The following is an 18,067-nucleotide window of genomic DNA, read 5'->3' on the forward strand; positions in this document are numbered from 1 at the left end:
GCCGCAGCCTCCATGCTGCCCACCCCCCGCCAGGCCCCCACCCGAGAAGCCGCCGCCGCCGCCGCGTCGAGGAAGGTTTTTCTCACTACCGCTACTCGCGGGCCGATGCGCCGGCATGATTGGACACACGCTCCGGAACGCGGTCCGCTCTTCTCAGCTTCTGAAACACCGCGCGCTGAATCCTCACAGCCGCCGCCAATCTCGGGCTTATGACCAGAACCCCTGCCAGAGAAAAACGCGCGCTCTCCTCCGCGGGAAAACGCCGTCATCTCGCGATGTTGCGTGCTCCCCGCCCCACCCCCGAGTGCCGGAGGCGCGAGATTTGGTGTAGTTGAGTTTTCGTGAGGCTGTTGCATGGTGGTGAGCGTCTTACTGGATGTCCATTACGGGAAAACTGGATTCGGCTTCAGAAGTCAGTCTTTAACTTTGTGATACTGGGCGAGGCTACCTGCTGCGCGGAGGGCCCAGTTTCCTCGCGTACTAAGTGATGGTTCCGAACTACGCAGTACTTTAGAAGCGCTCTGAACAATTTGCAAGGCACTTTAACACACTGGCTGCTCTAAGTCCTCCCAACCAATGATCCTCTTAGGTAGGAAAGATGTATGAATATCTAGATGAGGATGTCAGAAACAAATTATTGCCAACGTGGCCCTCTAGCGCGCACATTTTGGCCGAAAGTTCTCCGAAATGACCCTGAGGAGGGCTCTTTTGTGGGTGAGATGAGAGAGAAAAACAGCAAATTAAGATTATGCTCGAGTTCAAGATAGTTGTTGCAGGATAAGGGAGAATTTAATGCAATGATAAACCGAGCAGTATCCAGAAAGCTAGAAGATTCAGGAATTCAATAGGCCAATAATTAAGGGTGGGCGCCTGAGAAAACGAGCAGGGCTTTTCTTGTCGCTGGTTTTCACGTAAGCGTTCAATCTACCCCTTCTTGTCTGCAGTCCCTTTCAACAAGTTCCTGTATTTCTTCTTCCCACCCCCTTATAATTTATGGTATACCTGCCATGTAATCACCTGTTCCTTTCATTTCCAACTACTTTAATAATTGTATTTGAACAAAATTTAAGGGTTTATTGCATATGTTCATAACCATCTTATCTTCAGAACACTGAGATTTAGCAAATTATTTTTATTCCTACATTATAGATGAGAAAACTTATGCTGAGGATAAACTGACTTGCCCAGAAGCTTATAGTCACTTTGTGACTAAACAGGAGTCATACTCAGGTCTTTTGACTCCTGCCTAGGTATTATTTTAAGGTAATGTAGTCATGATTAATATTACTCTTAAATCCTACCTCCTCCTACTCAAAAAACAATAGCTATCAGTCTCACTGCACCTAAGATTTTTGACCACCAACCTATCCTCAAAAATTTTCACCAACTTTTGGAACATTGTTTTTTGCGGGGTTTTCCCATAATGTATTGAAAATCTCTTGTTCCTTTTTTTGAACTCATGTGACCCACCTTCCAAAACCTCCATCATCTGTTGATTTTCTCTATATATTTTGTACCTGGAGCATCTACTATACAGGCGTCAATGATCAGCTCAAGGCCGAAACTTTCCTTGTAATTTCTCAGAGAAAAAAATGGAATTCAAGGCAATTTCATCCAATTCTCAAAGGACATGTCTCATTCAACATCTGGCCCCACACTTGTTAATACAAGTGCACTGGTACGTTTTCTGACATGTCTGTCATTGTGCATACCTTCCCTCAAAGTGGCTATGAAAAGTTTTGTTCACTTTTATTTAAAGGCCTACATTTAAATCTCTCTGGGGTACCAGGAACTTTCCTAAGAGCTGTACAGCAGTGAACAAGACATGTAACAACCCTGTTGATATGGAACTTACACTTCAGGAGTTTGGCAAATAAGTATATGTGGGAGGGGATGTCAGTACTCTGCAAAATATTAGAATACAGTGGTGTGAGAGTAACCTGAGTGGAGACTTCAGTCTGGATAATCAAGTATCTGAGGAAGTGACAAGATATTCAATCTGAGAGCCAAATGTCAAGCAGCCAGATTGCCCAGAAAAACAGTTATAAGGGAGGAAAATTTACCTCTACCATTCTAGGTTCTTTTGTCTGGTCTCTGAATTAAATTGACAGAAGACAGATTAACAGGAGAAAAACTATTTTAATTATTACCTACAGGGGCGCCCACAAGGACAGTCAGGCTGATGCTTACATGCCACTGTGAGCTAAGAAGAGGGTAGGGGTCTGGGGCTTTAAACAAAGGAAAACAAGTCACAGTAAGATGAGAAGAGCAAATGTTGGTAAACCAAGGTCTGCCTTGCTATGCAGAGACAATGGGACACAAAGAGGACTTTGAAAAATAGGTCGTGTCAACCCCCCTACAGCTTACCATGCCTAGTCCATACTCGGTAATTACTTCTGGTGACAGCTCTCTTCCTGGACCAGGCCCCCTATCTAAATTCTTTTAGGCAGTTGAGGAGGGAGGTAAAAAGCTTTTCCTGAGTTTTTGGTTCTTAATTGTCTTCAGCTTAAAATAACCAGCATGCCAAAATGGCAGATTCTGGGAGACTCGTTCTAAACCCCTTTAGTTCCCTCGTCTGAAACTTCCCTAGAAGTTTCACACATTAAAAACTGAGTTGCAGCTGTGGAAAGGAGAGTTGGGTTAGTAGTTGAGTGGTAAGAGATCTGCAAAGGGAGAAAAGAATATGGATTAGAATGAGAATGACAAACACAAAAGAAAAACTGAAGCACATTTCCCCTACCCATTAAACCAGTCTCCTGGGAATAGATCAGTCCAATAAAATGGCTGTGCTTCATTTATCTGATGAAAAGTGTTAATCTTCTCTTTTAACAGATGTGAGTTAGGCATTATTTGTTCTATCTGATTTACACAGAAGCAGCATTTTTCACCAATGATTGCCAAGTTCCTCTTGTTGAATGGTGTGTCCACAGCACATTGATTTTGGAGTACCACAGAGGCTAAGCTGTTAATTTGGTCGAGTATTTTCATAATTTGTATAGTGGTACTGAACTCTTAGTCGAATATCATAGAGATCTAAGATCAACTTTTCCAAGTCTTAAATGCCAAAACTCGGAAATAAGTTCCTCAGCATTGAAAAGAACTTGGAGTGGTGATACACAAGTGGGTTCTGGTTCTCTGACTTCTTGCCTGGTACGTTATGTGCACAACCTTATAAATAGAGAAGCCCAAATTTGCAATTTGGCTGGCGATTAAGATGGTGACAGAAGGAGCCAAGTATCCAAGTCCACATCATCCTAACCATTTAGGTGGAAGCCTGTTATATACCTTTGCAGCATAAAAAGACCAGTGTAATTCACAGACAAGGTCAGAATGGAATCTGTCATTTCCCAGATTTGGGACATTCTAAGAGCTTTGCTAATAACACTGTTTGCATCCATACATCTCTATTTCCATGTACTACTGTTAGTTTGTAAGCAGGTTACAAAATACCTGATGTAAGAGGATTGCAGTCTGCCTTTCAAGAAAGTTTGTTTTGTCACCTGGCCAAGTTAGTCCAGATTTTTGGTTCACCCATAGTCTGGGATATTGTGCAGTCTAATCAGAGGCAGCTGAGAAACTCTAGGTGGTACAAGGGTGACCTGTGAACCATCCAAAACATTTGGTGATTTGGTAAATACATGTGCTAAAGAAGATAGTGCTTGAGTCACTTTTAATCACCTTGACAGGTTTGAAGATGCCGGGTATGGAATCAAACCACAGGGTTTGTTTGTAATACTGTCCTGGTATATCACCCAGGAATGGTATGGTGGCATGTTTGTTTTCAACTCAAAGGGAAAATTTTTCACCTGTTGTCTTTATCTCAGCAAGGGACAGTCCTTGAGCTTCTACAGAGGGCCCAAATAACTTAGCAGAAGAAGAGGCAGAGTGACGTTTTTCTAGTTGTGGTTATATCCTGTCATTCATCCATCTTCTATACTTAGTCCACCAGGTATTACACTGGCAGGAACAAAGGATAGTTCAGGTTCTTTTGCCCTATCTAGATGCTGACATAACCAACCAGATTGATTAATGTGGCCAGGGTTTAGTAAACTAGCATAAGGGGATATTTGGTCAGCACCTGACTTATTGGAAAAGGAGGTTAATAAGAGCAAAACACAGGTTGAAAGACAGCCTGTAGTGGAAACTCAGAGAGGGGAAGTAGGGTAAATCGAGATAACGACTCTCCAGTCAGCCTTCTAATGCATGACTTATAAATGATAACAAAGTTTTCAGTTAAAAAGATAATTTTAAAAATTTATTTGGTGTATGTGAAGGGAATCTTAAAAGTGGGGAAATGGAATAGGTGAAAGCAAAATTTTTTGTCATCTTGGGAAAAGCTGTCTTCTTGATGCTGTCTACCTCTAGAGCCTGGGAATTGGCCCTGGAAATCCTTAATTTAAGGTTATCTGTAGAGATTGTCTACCAATCGTCTTAAGAGCAATGTTCCAGGTCTAATTTGGCATAGTTTGTAGCGAATCCAGGAGATATTTTTTTTCTTTAATTTTCACGGCAGTGTAGGTGATTTGTGTCCTGGTCAGAAGGGAAGCAAGACTTGTCAGTAAGTGGGGACCATGCCTCTTTTACCTGCTGGTGATATCCTAAAAGTGTACTACTTAGTTCTTGAACATAATTAGTCATAGCATCAAACTGTTCACTTTAAGTTCTCATAATGGTTACTTACTCCAAGAGTGTAAAGTTTATAGATGCCAGCAGGCTTTGGATGACCAAATACTACTTCAAAAGTGGTCAATCCATGTCTCCTATATAGACTATTCTGAATCTTTATAAGGGCCAAGGGTAATGCTTCTGGTCAAAGTCTGGTTTCTTGACAGATTTTTCATGAAGCTCTTTTTATGTCTAGATTTTTGCATTCCACCTGCCCTAATGATTGAGGATATGGAGTATGAAATTTTAATGAGTACCCCAGAGTCTTTGCAGGCAAGTGATTTATCTGCTGTAAATGAGTTCCTTGGTCTACTCCATCCTAAAATGAATACTGAAATAAGGAATAATCTCGGTTATTCATTTCTTTACCACTGTTATGGCATCTGCTCAGCTAGTCAGATAGCATTCTATCCATCCACTGAATATGCAGATAATAAACAAACAGTGAGAATAGTGTAAGGCTAGAAGCAAATGTATAAAACCCATCCGGAGTGCCACAAAAGACAGTGTGGGTCTAGAGAACTTCTTGAGGTATACAGGCATACCTCGGAGATACTATGGGTTCAGTTCCAGACCATCACAATGAAGTAATATTCCAACAAAATGAGTCAAATGAATTTTTTTGGTTTCCAGTGCATGTAAAAGTTATGTTTACATTAATTGTAGTCTATTAAATGTGCCACAGCATTATGTCTAAAAACAATTGCTAGAAAATGGTAACCGTCATTTGAACTTAGAGTGAGTCATAAGCCCTGGTCACAGATCCCCATAACAAATACAGTAATGGAAAAGTTTGAAATAGTGCAAGAATTACCAAAATGTGACACATAGACACAAAGTGAGCAAACGCTGTTGTAAAAATGGCACAGACTTGGTCGACTGCAGGGTTGTCCTAAACCTCCAATTTGAAAAAATGCGGTATCTATAAAGCACAGTAAAGCAGGTGAAATAAAATGAAGTACGCTTGTACTGATTTCTTCTAGAAAATTTTGTGAGATTTACAAAGGGTGTATTGGGAGATAATCTGGTCAGAAATTTTGTGGATGCCAGGGCAAAACCAATTTAATTCCTTAACTATCCCTCATCTGCACATATCTCCCATTTGGTGGGAAGTAAGTAAAAGCCAACAGGTCAAAAGAAAAGAGGCTACAGGAAATATGTTCAGCCCTTCTTGCAACTGTTTGGCACATTTTTGTCTTTTTCAGATTGTGGGGCTGTTTTCTCATATAGCAATATAACTCCTTTGGGTATCCCTGACCCAACTCCAATGTGTGTGGGGGGGGAGGGTAGTCTTCCAACACAACACCAAACAATTCTCAAACACCAGCAGGGTGTCTAAGAACTCAATTCGGACAGTATCTGCTGGAAGCACCAGATTCCCCAAGTTAAGGGCTCTTCCTACAAGACTGCCCTTCACCCCCTACTCCAGATGCCAGTTGCGAGCCCCAGGCAGTTACTTATGCTTCTGACCAACCAGCTACAGACGGGAGGTTCCAACAGCTCCCCCTAAGGTTCAATTAATTTGCTAGAGTGGCTCACAGAACTCAGGAAAACAAGCTTGCCAGTTTAAAAAAGGATACTCTAAAGAATACAAGTGAACAGCCAGATGAAGAGATAAATAGGCCAAGGTCCCAAATAAAGGAGCTTCTATCATTGTGGAGCTTGGGGCCTGGCTGGGTGGCACATGGAAGCTTTCTGGTTCTCCGAGTGTAGAAGCTCTCTGACAGAGAAGCAGGATCCAAGAGAGCAACAGGTTCTTCTCAGGGGTTTCTGTGAGGGCTGCACTGAATACCTTGGTGGGGTCCAGAGGTCAACATGACAAGACACCCATTTTGCCTTTAAGGCTCATAGGTGTTTCAGGAACTGTGGATGAAGACCAAATATGCTTGGGAAGTACATATCTGGTTATCTGAATGACCAAATACCTATTGCTTTTAACTCATTAATATCACAGGGACATTTGCCTGATAGAGAATAATGTCAGTCAAGGATAAAGGCAGGTTTAGAAACTGGATGGAGAAAGGATGGGAGGGGGAGTCCATTTTGGGTTGCATTTTTAGCATTCCTGTCAAACCTATCATTTCCTAAAGATATGGTTATCAGTCTCCTTAGTATGGGCTGAACAGTGAATAATGACAATTTTTAGAAGGGAAGTGATGAGCTTTTAACAAGGCAGCAATTATATGCCCATTAGAAATAGGAGTACCCACAGAAGTTAAGAATCCATAGTATTTCCAAACAGTCCCAACAGCATAGCAGACTCCAGAAGTGTATCTGTAGTTTATGTAAGTAGTGGCAGTTTTCCAGTTTGCCAATGTGCAAGCTCTAGTAAGAGCTGTGAGTTCAGAAGCCTGGACTGATTTTATAATGGGCAAAGAATATACCTCAAGTGTTTTATGGCATAACCAGTTACTATGTTTCCATGGAAATTTCTTTTACAGGATCCATGGCAAAACAGAACTAAGTCTGGGTTGTTCAAAGGACATGTGTCTAAGAAGTCCTCTAGGGGATTTGAGATAGTTTCTATAGCTGCAAGACAACCATGTGAAATACACTGGGGCTCTCCATCATCAGGGAGGGGTAGTAAAGCAGCTAGATTTAAAGGGTTACAATGATGGAAGATGAGGGGTTAGTCCAAAGAGCCTATTCATAAGTGGCATATCATCAGGTAAAGAGATGCTGTGCCTTATGAACTTATAAGGCCAACACAGCATGGGGAACTTAGAGGTAAAAGGAGGAGCTTAATGTAAACACACTGGCTTTTTCAATCAAGGTTGGCAGCTGTGACTACTGCATGCAAGCCAGAGGATGTATCTTGGAGGCAAAAGATTGTCCTACAATACCTGCAGTCATCCCATTATTTTCATGGCAGAATACATGAAAAATTTTGTCAAAATTAGGTAAAGTGAGCACTGAGGGTGTGGACCATGTTAATTTTTAGGCTTCCAAGGAAGCTAATGCCTCTGAGAGGCAGGAAATGGGCTCTGAGGTGCTATACAGGAGGAGGGCATACAGAGGTTTAGCAAGGGCAGCAAAATTAGGAATCCCTTGGCAGCAATAGCCAGTTGCCCCTAGAAATTCAAGTAACCATTTTTGTTTTATTTTGTTTCATTTTAGGGAAAGGGAAGGACAAAACTGACTCAAGACATTTTGTGAACTTTTGAATGCCCTGAGATATCTGATGTCCTAAGTAGGTTGTTTGCACCCACTGAAGTTTATATCTGGAGGTTTTATGGCCTCTTCTGCTGTCTTTAGGAGAATGAGGGAGTCTAAAAGAGCTCCCTACCCAGTTTGACTACAAAGTAAAAAGGTCACGAACATACTGAACAACAGTGGCACCTTTGGTAAAGGCTACAGAATCCAAGTTGGCTTTAAGGAATTGGAAAAATATTGAGGGAGATTTATAATATCCCTGAGGCAAGTCTCCCTCTAAACATTAATGCAAAGAGAAAGGGAATTGAAAAGAAATCTGAACAGAGATTAATTACTGTAAACCAGGCTGTATCAGCAGGAACGGATGTAAGAACAGTAGTAGCTGGACTAAATGGGGTGGCAAGGAATTACAAAAGAGTTAATGGCTCTTAGAACTTGTAAAAATCAATAGATTTGGTTCCCATGTAAGTCAAATGTACTTTCTTTTACTGGCAAGATTAGTGTTACAGGATGAGGAAGCAAAAGACAAGTACACTCTGCTGCAAAAGAGAGTCTGTTAGAGGATTGATGCCTTCTCTGCAAGTCTGGAAAGAGGGTATTGGGCTACTGATGGTAACGGTTTATTTTTCTTACAAGTAGTGTACACAGGCTCTGCATTTGGTAACAATTCAACTTCATTTGCATGTGTAGCCCAGAAATTAACTGGGATATCTTTAAAAAATTCTTTCTCTTCAGGAGAATTTAAATTGGTGACTTTCCAGTAAAGAAAGTAGGAAATGTGGAGTTTGGTATGACGGCAGGGAAATAAGAACACTTTCTCATCATATGTTATAATGGCATTAAATTTACATAACAAATCTCTACCAAGAAGGTTTGCTGGTGAGGAGCTGAACACCAGGAAAGTTAAGAGGGACTGAAGATACTGGAATAGGCTGAGATACAGGCAATGAACTAAGCTTCCCAGAAACTCCAACAGCCTAAACAGAATCAGAGGTGACAGCAGACATAAATCCTCTGAGCAAATGGTAGAGAAAGTTGCACAGTTTTGATTAAGAGATCCAGTTCCCAATCCTCCCTCCATTTTAGGTTTTTCTGTTGGCTCTTGGGGTATAACTGAAGATAGGCTGACCCAGTCATTCGAGGAGAATGAACCTTCTGGGGTGACTGGCCTACCAAGATTGTTTCTTAAACTTTCCTTTCTCTTAATTGCAAGACAATTTTTCTTCCAATGTCCTGACTTTTTACAATATCTGCAATTGTCTAGAGGCAAATAGGGAGGGCTCTGAGTGGACTTTGAGTTACTCTCAGAATCATGCTTTCATTATACTAAAGATTTGAGTTGCAAAGGAAGAATTGTTGCTTTTAACTTTTTTTCCCTCCTGTATTCCTGGTAAGCTGTTTTCAAACAACTGAGTAGCTGCTCCTATTATTACACTCAGAGGTTGGCTATTTCAGATATGTTTTTTTCTATCAGGGAGAAAATTTTCCACTCAAGCAGGAATTTAAAGATTTCTATGTTCTGGGACTTCTGGGTTCAGTGCAGTATGCCTTTGAAAAGTCTGTGTTAAGAATGTTCAACAAAGGCCTTTGGATGCTCTCTTTCCTTCTGAGTGCATAATTCAACCTTAGACCAGTTCACTGCAGGGACAGAACCTCCAATATTGCTATCAAGCCTTGAAGATTAGCTTCTAGCTGAATCATTTCTTGGTCATTTGTAGAAGGGCCTGGAAGAATTCTGGCCATCTGTTTCTTTATGGGGGAGGTATTCCCCAAGGGGCTATCTGGCTTGTACTATAATCATGGGCAGGAAGAACACACTTAATAGCCAATCTAGATCCCTGTGAGTGGAGTTATGAATGGCCCCTGATCCTTGGGACTCCTGTCTAAATATGGTGGGATCTTCTGAAAGCAGAAGTGAAAAGATCTGCTGCTGTCCAGAAGACATGACTTCTTTGAGGGTGGGGGTGAGGCCCACGATACATCTACAGAGGGCACTGCATAGGAATGCCTAAAGCTAGCAAATCCTGATTATAGAGCCCTGGAAAGTAGGAGACGTTTTAATAGGTAAAGCAAAGCAATCCCTACCATCCTTCTAAAGTGCTTTTTCAGCTAAATTCACTTGCTGGCTTTTAGTATTTTTATCAGTAAACCCGTATGCCCGTGGCCTGGAGATCAGGCTGGAGTGATCTTTGTAACTCTTGTAAAGGAGGAGAAGTCAAAACAGGAAGGTGGATGTTTAAGAGGAGGTGGAGGAGTTCAAGATCAAAGAAAATTGGCTGAGGAGATGAAACTGGGTTTGGAGATAGGTGGTATAGACCAGGGGCCCAAAGATCCAAAAGATCTTCTGGAGGGATAGGGAACTGGGGCTAAAGGACTTATAAGCAGGAGAAAGGGGATTTATATTAGATGGGGTCTTTAATTTTTGTTCTGCTTTCTGTTTTTTCATCTTATGAAGGGAAGCCCTAAGGCTAGCTCTTGTACTTCTTTGTGTCCTCTCTTTAATTTGATCTTCCCATACGTACCAATAAGACAGCTGTTTAGGATGAGTGCTCTTTAAAATTTTTTTCAAATATAGAAGTTTTTCCAGTTCAAAGGATCCATCATCCATCCATTGATGAAAAGGATCTTCAATGGCGTATTTACCCCAATAGTGACAATTCAATAAGACTTTTTGTGGAAAGACCCAGAGGTAACTTTCCAGGCTTAGAATAAATCTTTTCCATGGATGAAAGAGGTGTCCCTGAAGTAGGTACAGAAGATGCAGACCCCATGATCCAAAAAGTTCTCCCAAAGATAGTCTAAAAGAGAAGAGCCCTTCATTGTTACAGGTAGTAAGAATGATGTAGTGAAAATGATGTCTCTGGTTTCCCACATGACATCTCCAGTCACAGACCTGCTAATCTATGACATATGACAGCCACTAATGGAATGAGACTTTTCCAGTACTAACAAAACAACAAAGGTTGAGGCAACAAAAGCCCCTTATGGACCAAGAACCCTTAGGACAAACTCACTTGAGAACTGGCATACATGGACAAAATAAGTGCTACTTGTGCCTTTGTCTCTCAGAACCAGTCTAGTCAGCTGGCCACCAAGATGCATTCTGGTACATGCATCTTCCAGCTGGCGGAAACCAGAAAGAATATTCTCACCAGTGAAAGCCAAGTTCTCAAAACAGAACAAGACAAAAGCAAAAGCTCATCCAGTCTTTCTTACATGCACATTAACAGATTCTGCTAAGCCTTGAGTGTCTCAGAGCCAAACTAATACCTAGGCAGGATGTGCCACTGGGTTAGGGATTGTGTGGCATTTATAGTCTCTCTTTGCATGGAAATTTTCTTAATGTTGGTGGGTAACTTGGTATCAAACTCACTATTTCCATGGTCAACTTATCCTAACACAGAAGTCTTTGGGTTAGGTGGCAAGCATTTAAAACCTCCTAATTGTTTGACCCATGCCCACCAATTTTGCAGCTTTGGCTTCCAAGATGTCCGTTAGCAACAGCTTTTACCTCATGTGCACATTAATGCACAGCAAAGTTTATCTATATAGAATCTGTTGTGGTGAGATCTGTGAACTCACCAAGTCTGTAAGCCTGTATCAAACAGCAGTCTTATACTGCCTGTGTCAGAAACAGACAAAAACAATTACCATCTCTGGGAGGAAAAGGATCAATAAAAATCAAGAGTGTTTCTAACAAATCTTTCCCAGAGTTCTATACACAAGGAGCTAGTTCCACAAATATTTTCTCTGGCTAATCTGAGTTTAGAAAAGAAGAAAGAACTCTTGCCACTCTTGCTTTTACCAGACCCTGAAGGCAGAGATCTAGGAGACTGATACTGTAGGAATTCTTACCTTCTGCCAGGAATTTGTCAGAGGTCCCAGGATCTCCCAGCTATAGCAGCTTCGGAGCCAGCTGTGTTCAGTCAGTGAATTTCATCCCTTTTTGGTTGCCAACTAGAGGGAAGGAAAAATTTTTCCTCTACCCTTCTAGGTTCTTTTGTCTGGTCTATTAATTAAATTGACAGAAGACAGATTAACAAGGGAAAAAATTTTTGATTTTTACCTATGGGAGACCCACAAAGAATCAGGCTCCCTGACAGGCACCTGAGGCTTACATGCCATTGTGAGCTAGGAAGACGGTAGGGATTTGGGGCTTCAAGGGAAGGAAAACAAGTCACAGGAAGATGGAAAGAGCAAATGTTGGTAAACAAATATCTGCCATGTTACACAGAGACAGTGGGACACAGAGAGGACTTTGAATAAACAGGCCCTGCCAAGCTCCCTGCAGCTTACCGTGCCTAGTCCATACTGTTTCTGGTGACAGCTCTCTTCCTGGACCAGGCCCCCTATCTAAATTCTTTTAGGCAGTTGGGGGAGGTAAAAAGCTTTTCCTGAGTCTTTTGGTTCTTAATTGTCTTCAGCTTAAAATAACCAGCATGCCAAATGGCAGATTCTGGGAAGACTTGTTCTGAACTCTTCACAGTCCAAGTAGAAGCTGCAGCTAGTGCACACAGACTTAAGCAGTAATAAGCTTGAGTATATTTGTCAGAACACTGACGCAGTATTTGCAAGGGGTGGTTGGCACACACCTCAGATACTTTCTTCTAAGATATTACAAGTCATTAGTTTTCCCTATCCATACAAAACATGTTCCTATTCTAGAATCCTTTTCTTATTACTGGCTTCATCACCCACACAATCATAGGAGTGGAAACCAAACCAAACCACTGCTTTCTTTTGCTTACACTAGGTGGCCCCACTTCCCACCTAACTCACAAACTAGCTGCAAGACAGAATTCCCCTTTTAGATTCCCAGCGCCAAACTTACAAGCTTGTCTTTAACTTGAAAACCTTTTTCTATTTTTCCTCATGTTATGCTCTGGGTCCATCTCCCTGCAGACTATTCAGGACTCTTAGATTATACATTATCCCATTCTCTTTTTCTTAAACCTCTACTGAATACATTCCATTAGTTTTTAAACACTTAAATCTTTCTTACCTTAAAAAAAAAGGAGAGGCAACCTTCTTTCTTCCCACCAGTTATTTATTATCTGCTCTCTCTAAGCCTTTACAGCTAACTTTAGTTATTTCATTTCCTTGCCTCCCACTGATTCTTCAATAATTGTCTGCTGCACTCAACACACACCAAAGTAACTAAGGAAAATCAGTGACCTAAATTTATGTTGCTAAATTTAATGGTCATCTCTCATTCTTTGTCTCAGCCTCACTACCACAGGACACTTATCAATTATTCCTTCATGGAAATACACTTGTCCCTCACTCTTTTTCTTTGATTCTCACTCTTCTGAAACATTCCTGTTTCTGACATCTACTAGTTCACTCTCTTCTACCCGCCCTTTAAATGTTAAACTAGCAAGAAATAATTAGAGTTGAGTATTTACATAAGTGCATAACCTAATAGAAATGTTTTAAAAGAAAGGTAGGTTCACTGAGGACTCCAAACCAAGAATGGTTTATTCATTCATATCATCATGGGTAGTGCCAAATGTATTTTGGGCACTAGCAATTCAGGAGTAAAAGGCAATGTTTCTGACCTCAGAGTTTACACTATAGAGACAACATGTAAAAAATGCCAAATAGCGATAAGTAATAGAGACTATAAAAAATATGAAGCAGAGTAAGGTCATGAGCATGATAAAGAATGGTATTTAGAGACAAGTCCAACTCAGGAAGTGACATTAAGCAGGGACCTAAATGAAAACAGTACATAAGCCAAAACCATCTCAGAGGAACAGCAAGAGTAAAAGCCCTTAGGTAGACAGGAGGTTAGCAGATTGAGACATGACAAGAAATTCATTAGGTCTATAGTGGAGTTAATGAGACTACAAGGTAGTTGAAATTGTAGAGAGGGGCAGAGATCAGACAGCTAGAATCTTGCAAAGCAAGGTAGAGTTTGGATGTTTATTGAGAAAGGCCACTAGGAGGTCTTGAGCAAGGAAATGGTAGGATTTATACTTTTAAATCATCATAAAGATGTAATCTAATTAAAAGTTTGATGAGAATTGTTTACTTTTCAAGGGCTCACATTAAGTGGCTTTAAAAATCGAATCAGAAGAAATATCACAACAAAGTAATGAGAAATTACCTTATTACAGAACAATTTATTTAATAATCACTTGGTATAACTTAAGAAAGAATAAAACCTATAATTCAAACACTTTCCAATTTATGTTCTCACCTTTAAAGTCCAAACACGGGAATTCAAAGCCTTTTACAATCTACAAAGATTTTAATCAAGTAAATATTTCCCTTTCAAAGTTTCTTAAGGATATAGATGCTAAAATTAAAAGCCTTAAGATTTATGTGATAATCAGAATTCATCATCTACAAAAAACATCAATATTGCCTAGACCAGGAAAATTTGAAGCTTCACTTTCTGCTTTTATTATACGATTGTGTACAATGTTATGCCTAAAGATGAAAAATGGGAACGTATATATATATATAACATTGTGGCCAATTTTATATACTTCTCCCAACTTGTATTAGTTTATCCTTTACATTTTCACAAAAAATGATTCTCCAAATACAATAGTACAAAAGTCATTTTACCTTAAATAAAATCATGAAAGTACTGTTTACTTAAATGTTCAACAAATCCAACACTTTTGCAATGCAATTTTTAAAGTCAAACTTACTTCCTGGTGTTTATTAGAAAATAAACCCAACTCATAAAATGAAATGCAGATAGTAAAACCTCATTAATTGGAATCAAGGGAAAATCAATATGAATACCAAAATGTTTGGAAAGAAATGCAATTTTGCTAACTTCCCAAGCCTAGTAACTTTATTTTGCCTGTAAAACTATTGAGAGGCAGTGCTTGGCACATAATCAGGGATTTGCAACCGTTCTTGCAATTAAAGTACCAAGTAGCTCAGTCCTACTGCAATTATGATGTTAGTAAGCAAATAATATTTTTAAAGGGCAAGGTTTTCTTTTCTCTCTTAAGTGGGTTGTTTCCTTGAAATCTTCTTTAAAACTTCTATTTAATTTTCATTTTTACATGTTGTGAAGCAGTAAAGTTCTAGTTAATGAAGTTTTACTACATTTGGGAATTCATATTTTGAACAGTGCTTTGACAACATCAAAATAATATGAATTCAATGAAAAAAATCTCCTTTACCCCTAGAAGTAAGACAATTTTCTGTCAACAAGTCATTATATCAACTAGTCATGGCAAATTAAAATTGGATTTTCCAATGTTACTTCGCATGTTTTCTGCCTCTTTTATACCGGTCTCTACTGTCTGAATATGCTTATGGAATACAAGACAATTTTATCCAAACAGAAATAATGAAAAATCAAATAATATGTGGCACTGTGAAGATAAATTCCATGATTATGTACATTAGAATTATACCCTCCAACAGTACAGACACAAAAAGTTGACGTTCTAAATAAAAATAGCATTAGTTTCACAGCTACAATGAAAGCTGTTATCCTGAAATCAGAGGCTTTGAGAATTTCAATACCCCTTTGCAAATGCTACCTACCCTTTGTAAAAGTCAAATATACTCAAACTAGTAACATTATATGAAGGTCATTAACACAAAAAAATCAGCAAAAACTTTGACAATGCTCAATGATTTTATAAAACTATGCTAGTTACTGGACTTAAAAAGTCCAGCACTTTTAAGTAGCACTTAAAAAATATAATGTAGACCTGGGCTAAAAGGACAATGAAGTGAGAAACATACATATTAAATAGACAAACAAATGAAACACTATTAAAATGTGAAATTAAGAAGTTATTTTTTTAATTGAAGATACACTTTTTAACTAAAAAACTCTTACACTGATCATGTAAATAATCCTACCTATACTGTCTGTATAAGAGGCTCAAGGAAAGATACAGTACAGTATTTAAGCTGCCAGTAATGTCAACCTCAAGAGGCTGAAGGCATAGTACATCCCTTGGAAGAGAAATCTGGCAAAATAAGTTTATTCCTTTTTTTCTCCAATGTGGTAAAAAAACAACAAAAAACTCAGGTATCCCCAATGTAATGAAGACTCATTTCAAGTAATTACTCTGCTTACAAGTTTTATTTACACAGTAATTGTTTTAATAGTGGTTTTTAGTGAATTCCTTATATTTACATTTTATATACATATTTATACTTGAAAGGTAAAGAAACTGTACAATAATAAAAATGAGAAAAAGAAATACAGTAACTTAAGTCCAGCTCAGGAAACAAATACATCAAAGTAAGATTAAATTTAAGCAGGTAGTATAATCTCAATTGAGATTACTGCCGGGGTTACGTTCCCTCTGTCGGGGCCACCAATACCAAGGAGTAGTTACCAGAGTGAAAAATGTCATTCTAAATCCCATTGAGACCCTGGGCACTCCCTCAGTATTTTATTACACGACTAGTTTCCACTAAGCAAGCTCCTATGACAGAAGTTAACTCTGAGGGTTCCACTAGTGGTCCCTAGGCTAGAATGACCCATGGGGTAAAAATATATGGGCACCATACTCTTAAAGAGCAGTCACTACACTAACAAGGTTCTCAGGCTTGTTAGTTGGAAACTATATACCACTAACAGAAATAGTGTGCTTAAATGTTGTTTCAAAGCAAACTACAACATAAAAGCATACTATAACTAGAATTATTAACCAAATAGCATGTTATAGAGATATCACTTACAATACCTAAGTGATTTATTTTAGGTTCAAGAATTATTATAATAAATTTATTTTCAATTTACCAATAATTAATATCTTTACCCATATGCCATCAAAGGTAGACTCATTAGAAAAAAGTTAATTTTTTCTTTTTCTTTACTCTTATTTCCATTGATTAGAAATTATGCACAGTGTTTTACAAGTCATAGACTTGGCTACATATTAAGAATTCAGTCTTTAAACTGGAATTAACAAATTTTGTTTCTACAATGAAGAAATTTTAACTAAAAAAATTTAAGTCTTGCCAAGTAGCATGCTGTTTAAGAACTCTCAGAATTCATACTTTTAATTCTTACCAGTGAAACACTTCATTCATATTTGTGGGCTTACTCCCCAAAATCAAGTCTGAAGTCCACTAAAGTGCAAAGAACTTTTCTTCTACCAGTTAGCTTTCTTAAATTACTAAATGAACAATTTCTTAGACTAGAAACAGAAACTTTAAAATTCTTTGAGTGATAGTAATTCCCTAAGGAAAAAAAATTCCCTTCAGCAAATAGACATGATACTGAGGAAAAACACCTAAACAAATGCTAAATAATCTCCCACCAGTATTTCCAGTTCCCAGATAGCCCAAATTTGCCCAACCTGTGAATGAAGATGAATGACAACTTCAGTAACAAATAATTTATAATCAAAGTTTCTTATTCATGGTCTATAATATCATCAAAAGGTTGGAACTGGAGATCATATCTGTACTAAGGTTTTTCGAATGGTAGTTTGGAAGTTAAAGTAGTATTTAAAATCTTGCTCTGACCTCCAGAGAGCTTTTATGGTAACTGTTAAAAAAAAAGAAAAGTTGTAAAATCTTGAAGTATCTCCAAAGCTATTAAAATTTTTTTATTGCATGAACCTGTTCACTCCATATTATGGAGTATTAACTAGCCATTTAAACAGTTACCTTTGTAAAATGGCCCTCCCTACAAAATACTTTTCTATTAATACTGTCAATAGGTTACTCATTTCATGTACTTCAACCATGGAATTCAAAATCAGCAGTTTTCCATGTCTTGATTTAGATTTCTCCAACATTTTCTTCCATGCTTTTTACATAGAAATAAACAATTTATCAAAAAGACATTTATTGTATTAAATTAGTCTGTTAATTTTGAAGATTAGCTTTTCAGAGCAGGACTATTATTCTTGACTCCTTCTTTAATATCCTTCATTACAGATGCAAAGACCTGGAAATTATATAAAGTAAAGGTTAATCTTCAGAAACTACCATGCAAATTAAAGATATTTAAGGAATTATAGTTTCTTAACATGAAAAAACTAGCACATTTAACTCTCTCCCGTGGAAAACTGCCATTCTCAAATCCTCTTGTTTGTTTCAACCCAATTTTATGGCATATAATTGGATTCTAGTTTTCATCACTTGCCAAGTATTCTGAAATTACTATTCTTGAAATTTGGTAAAAAAAACATTTTCTGGACCAATATTCTTACATTTCATTTTCATAGGCAATAAAACTATGAGTTTCTCTGTTATTCATGGAACAAGTAATAATGCTATCTTTTATGACACTTAACTTGGACTG

The 18,067-nt window shown here is 38.6% G+C and overlaps 2 protein-coding genes across 10 annotated transcripts in view; both read right to left on the reverse strand.

The window, feature by feature from the left end:
* Positions 1-423, reverse strand: part of HELLS (helicase, lymphoid specific) — a 46,763-nt gene extending 46,340 nt beyond the window's left edge. Inside the window, exon 1 of one of the 2 annotated variants that reach the window (XM_017680684.3) lies at positions 42-423. In XM_017680684.3, the coding sequence (XP_017536173.1) occupies positions 42-117 (76 nt within the window). In that variant the 5' untranslated portion in view covers positions 118-423. The remainder of the gene's footprint in view (positions 1-41) is intronic. The other variant, XM_017680686.3, reaches the window with a different exon arrangement.
* A 13,490-nt stretch (positions 424-13,913) lies between these two features.
* The window catches only part of TBC1D12 (TBC1 domain family member 12), a 141,457-nt gene continuing 137,303 nt past the window's right edge, over positions 13,914-18,067 (reverse strand). For all 8 annotated transcript variants that reach the window (XM_073240655.1, XM_037015737.2, XM_037015736.2 and 5 more), the window contains one exon: positions 13,914-17,710. In XM_073240655.1, coding sequence (XP_073096756.1) covers positions 17,642-17,710 — 69 coding nt within the window. In that variant the 3' untranslated portion in view covers positions 13,914-17,641. The remainder of the gene's footprint in view (positions 17,711-18,067) is intronic.

The sequence above is a fragment of the Manis javanica genome, chromosome 7 (genome assembly GCF_040802235.1).
Source record: "Manis javanica isolate MJ-LG chromosome 7, MJ_LKY, whole genome shotgun sequence".
In the NCBI taxonomy this organism is placed as follows: domain Eukaryota; kingdom Metazoa; phylum Chordata; class Mammalia; order Pholidota; family Manidae; genus Manis; species Manis javanica.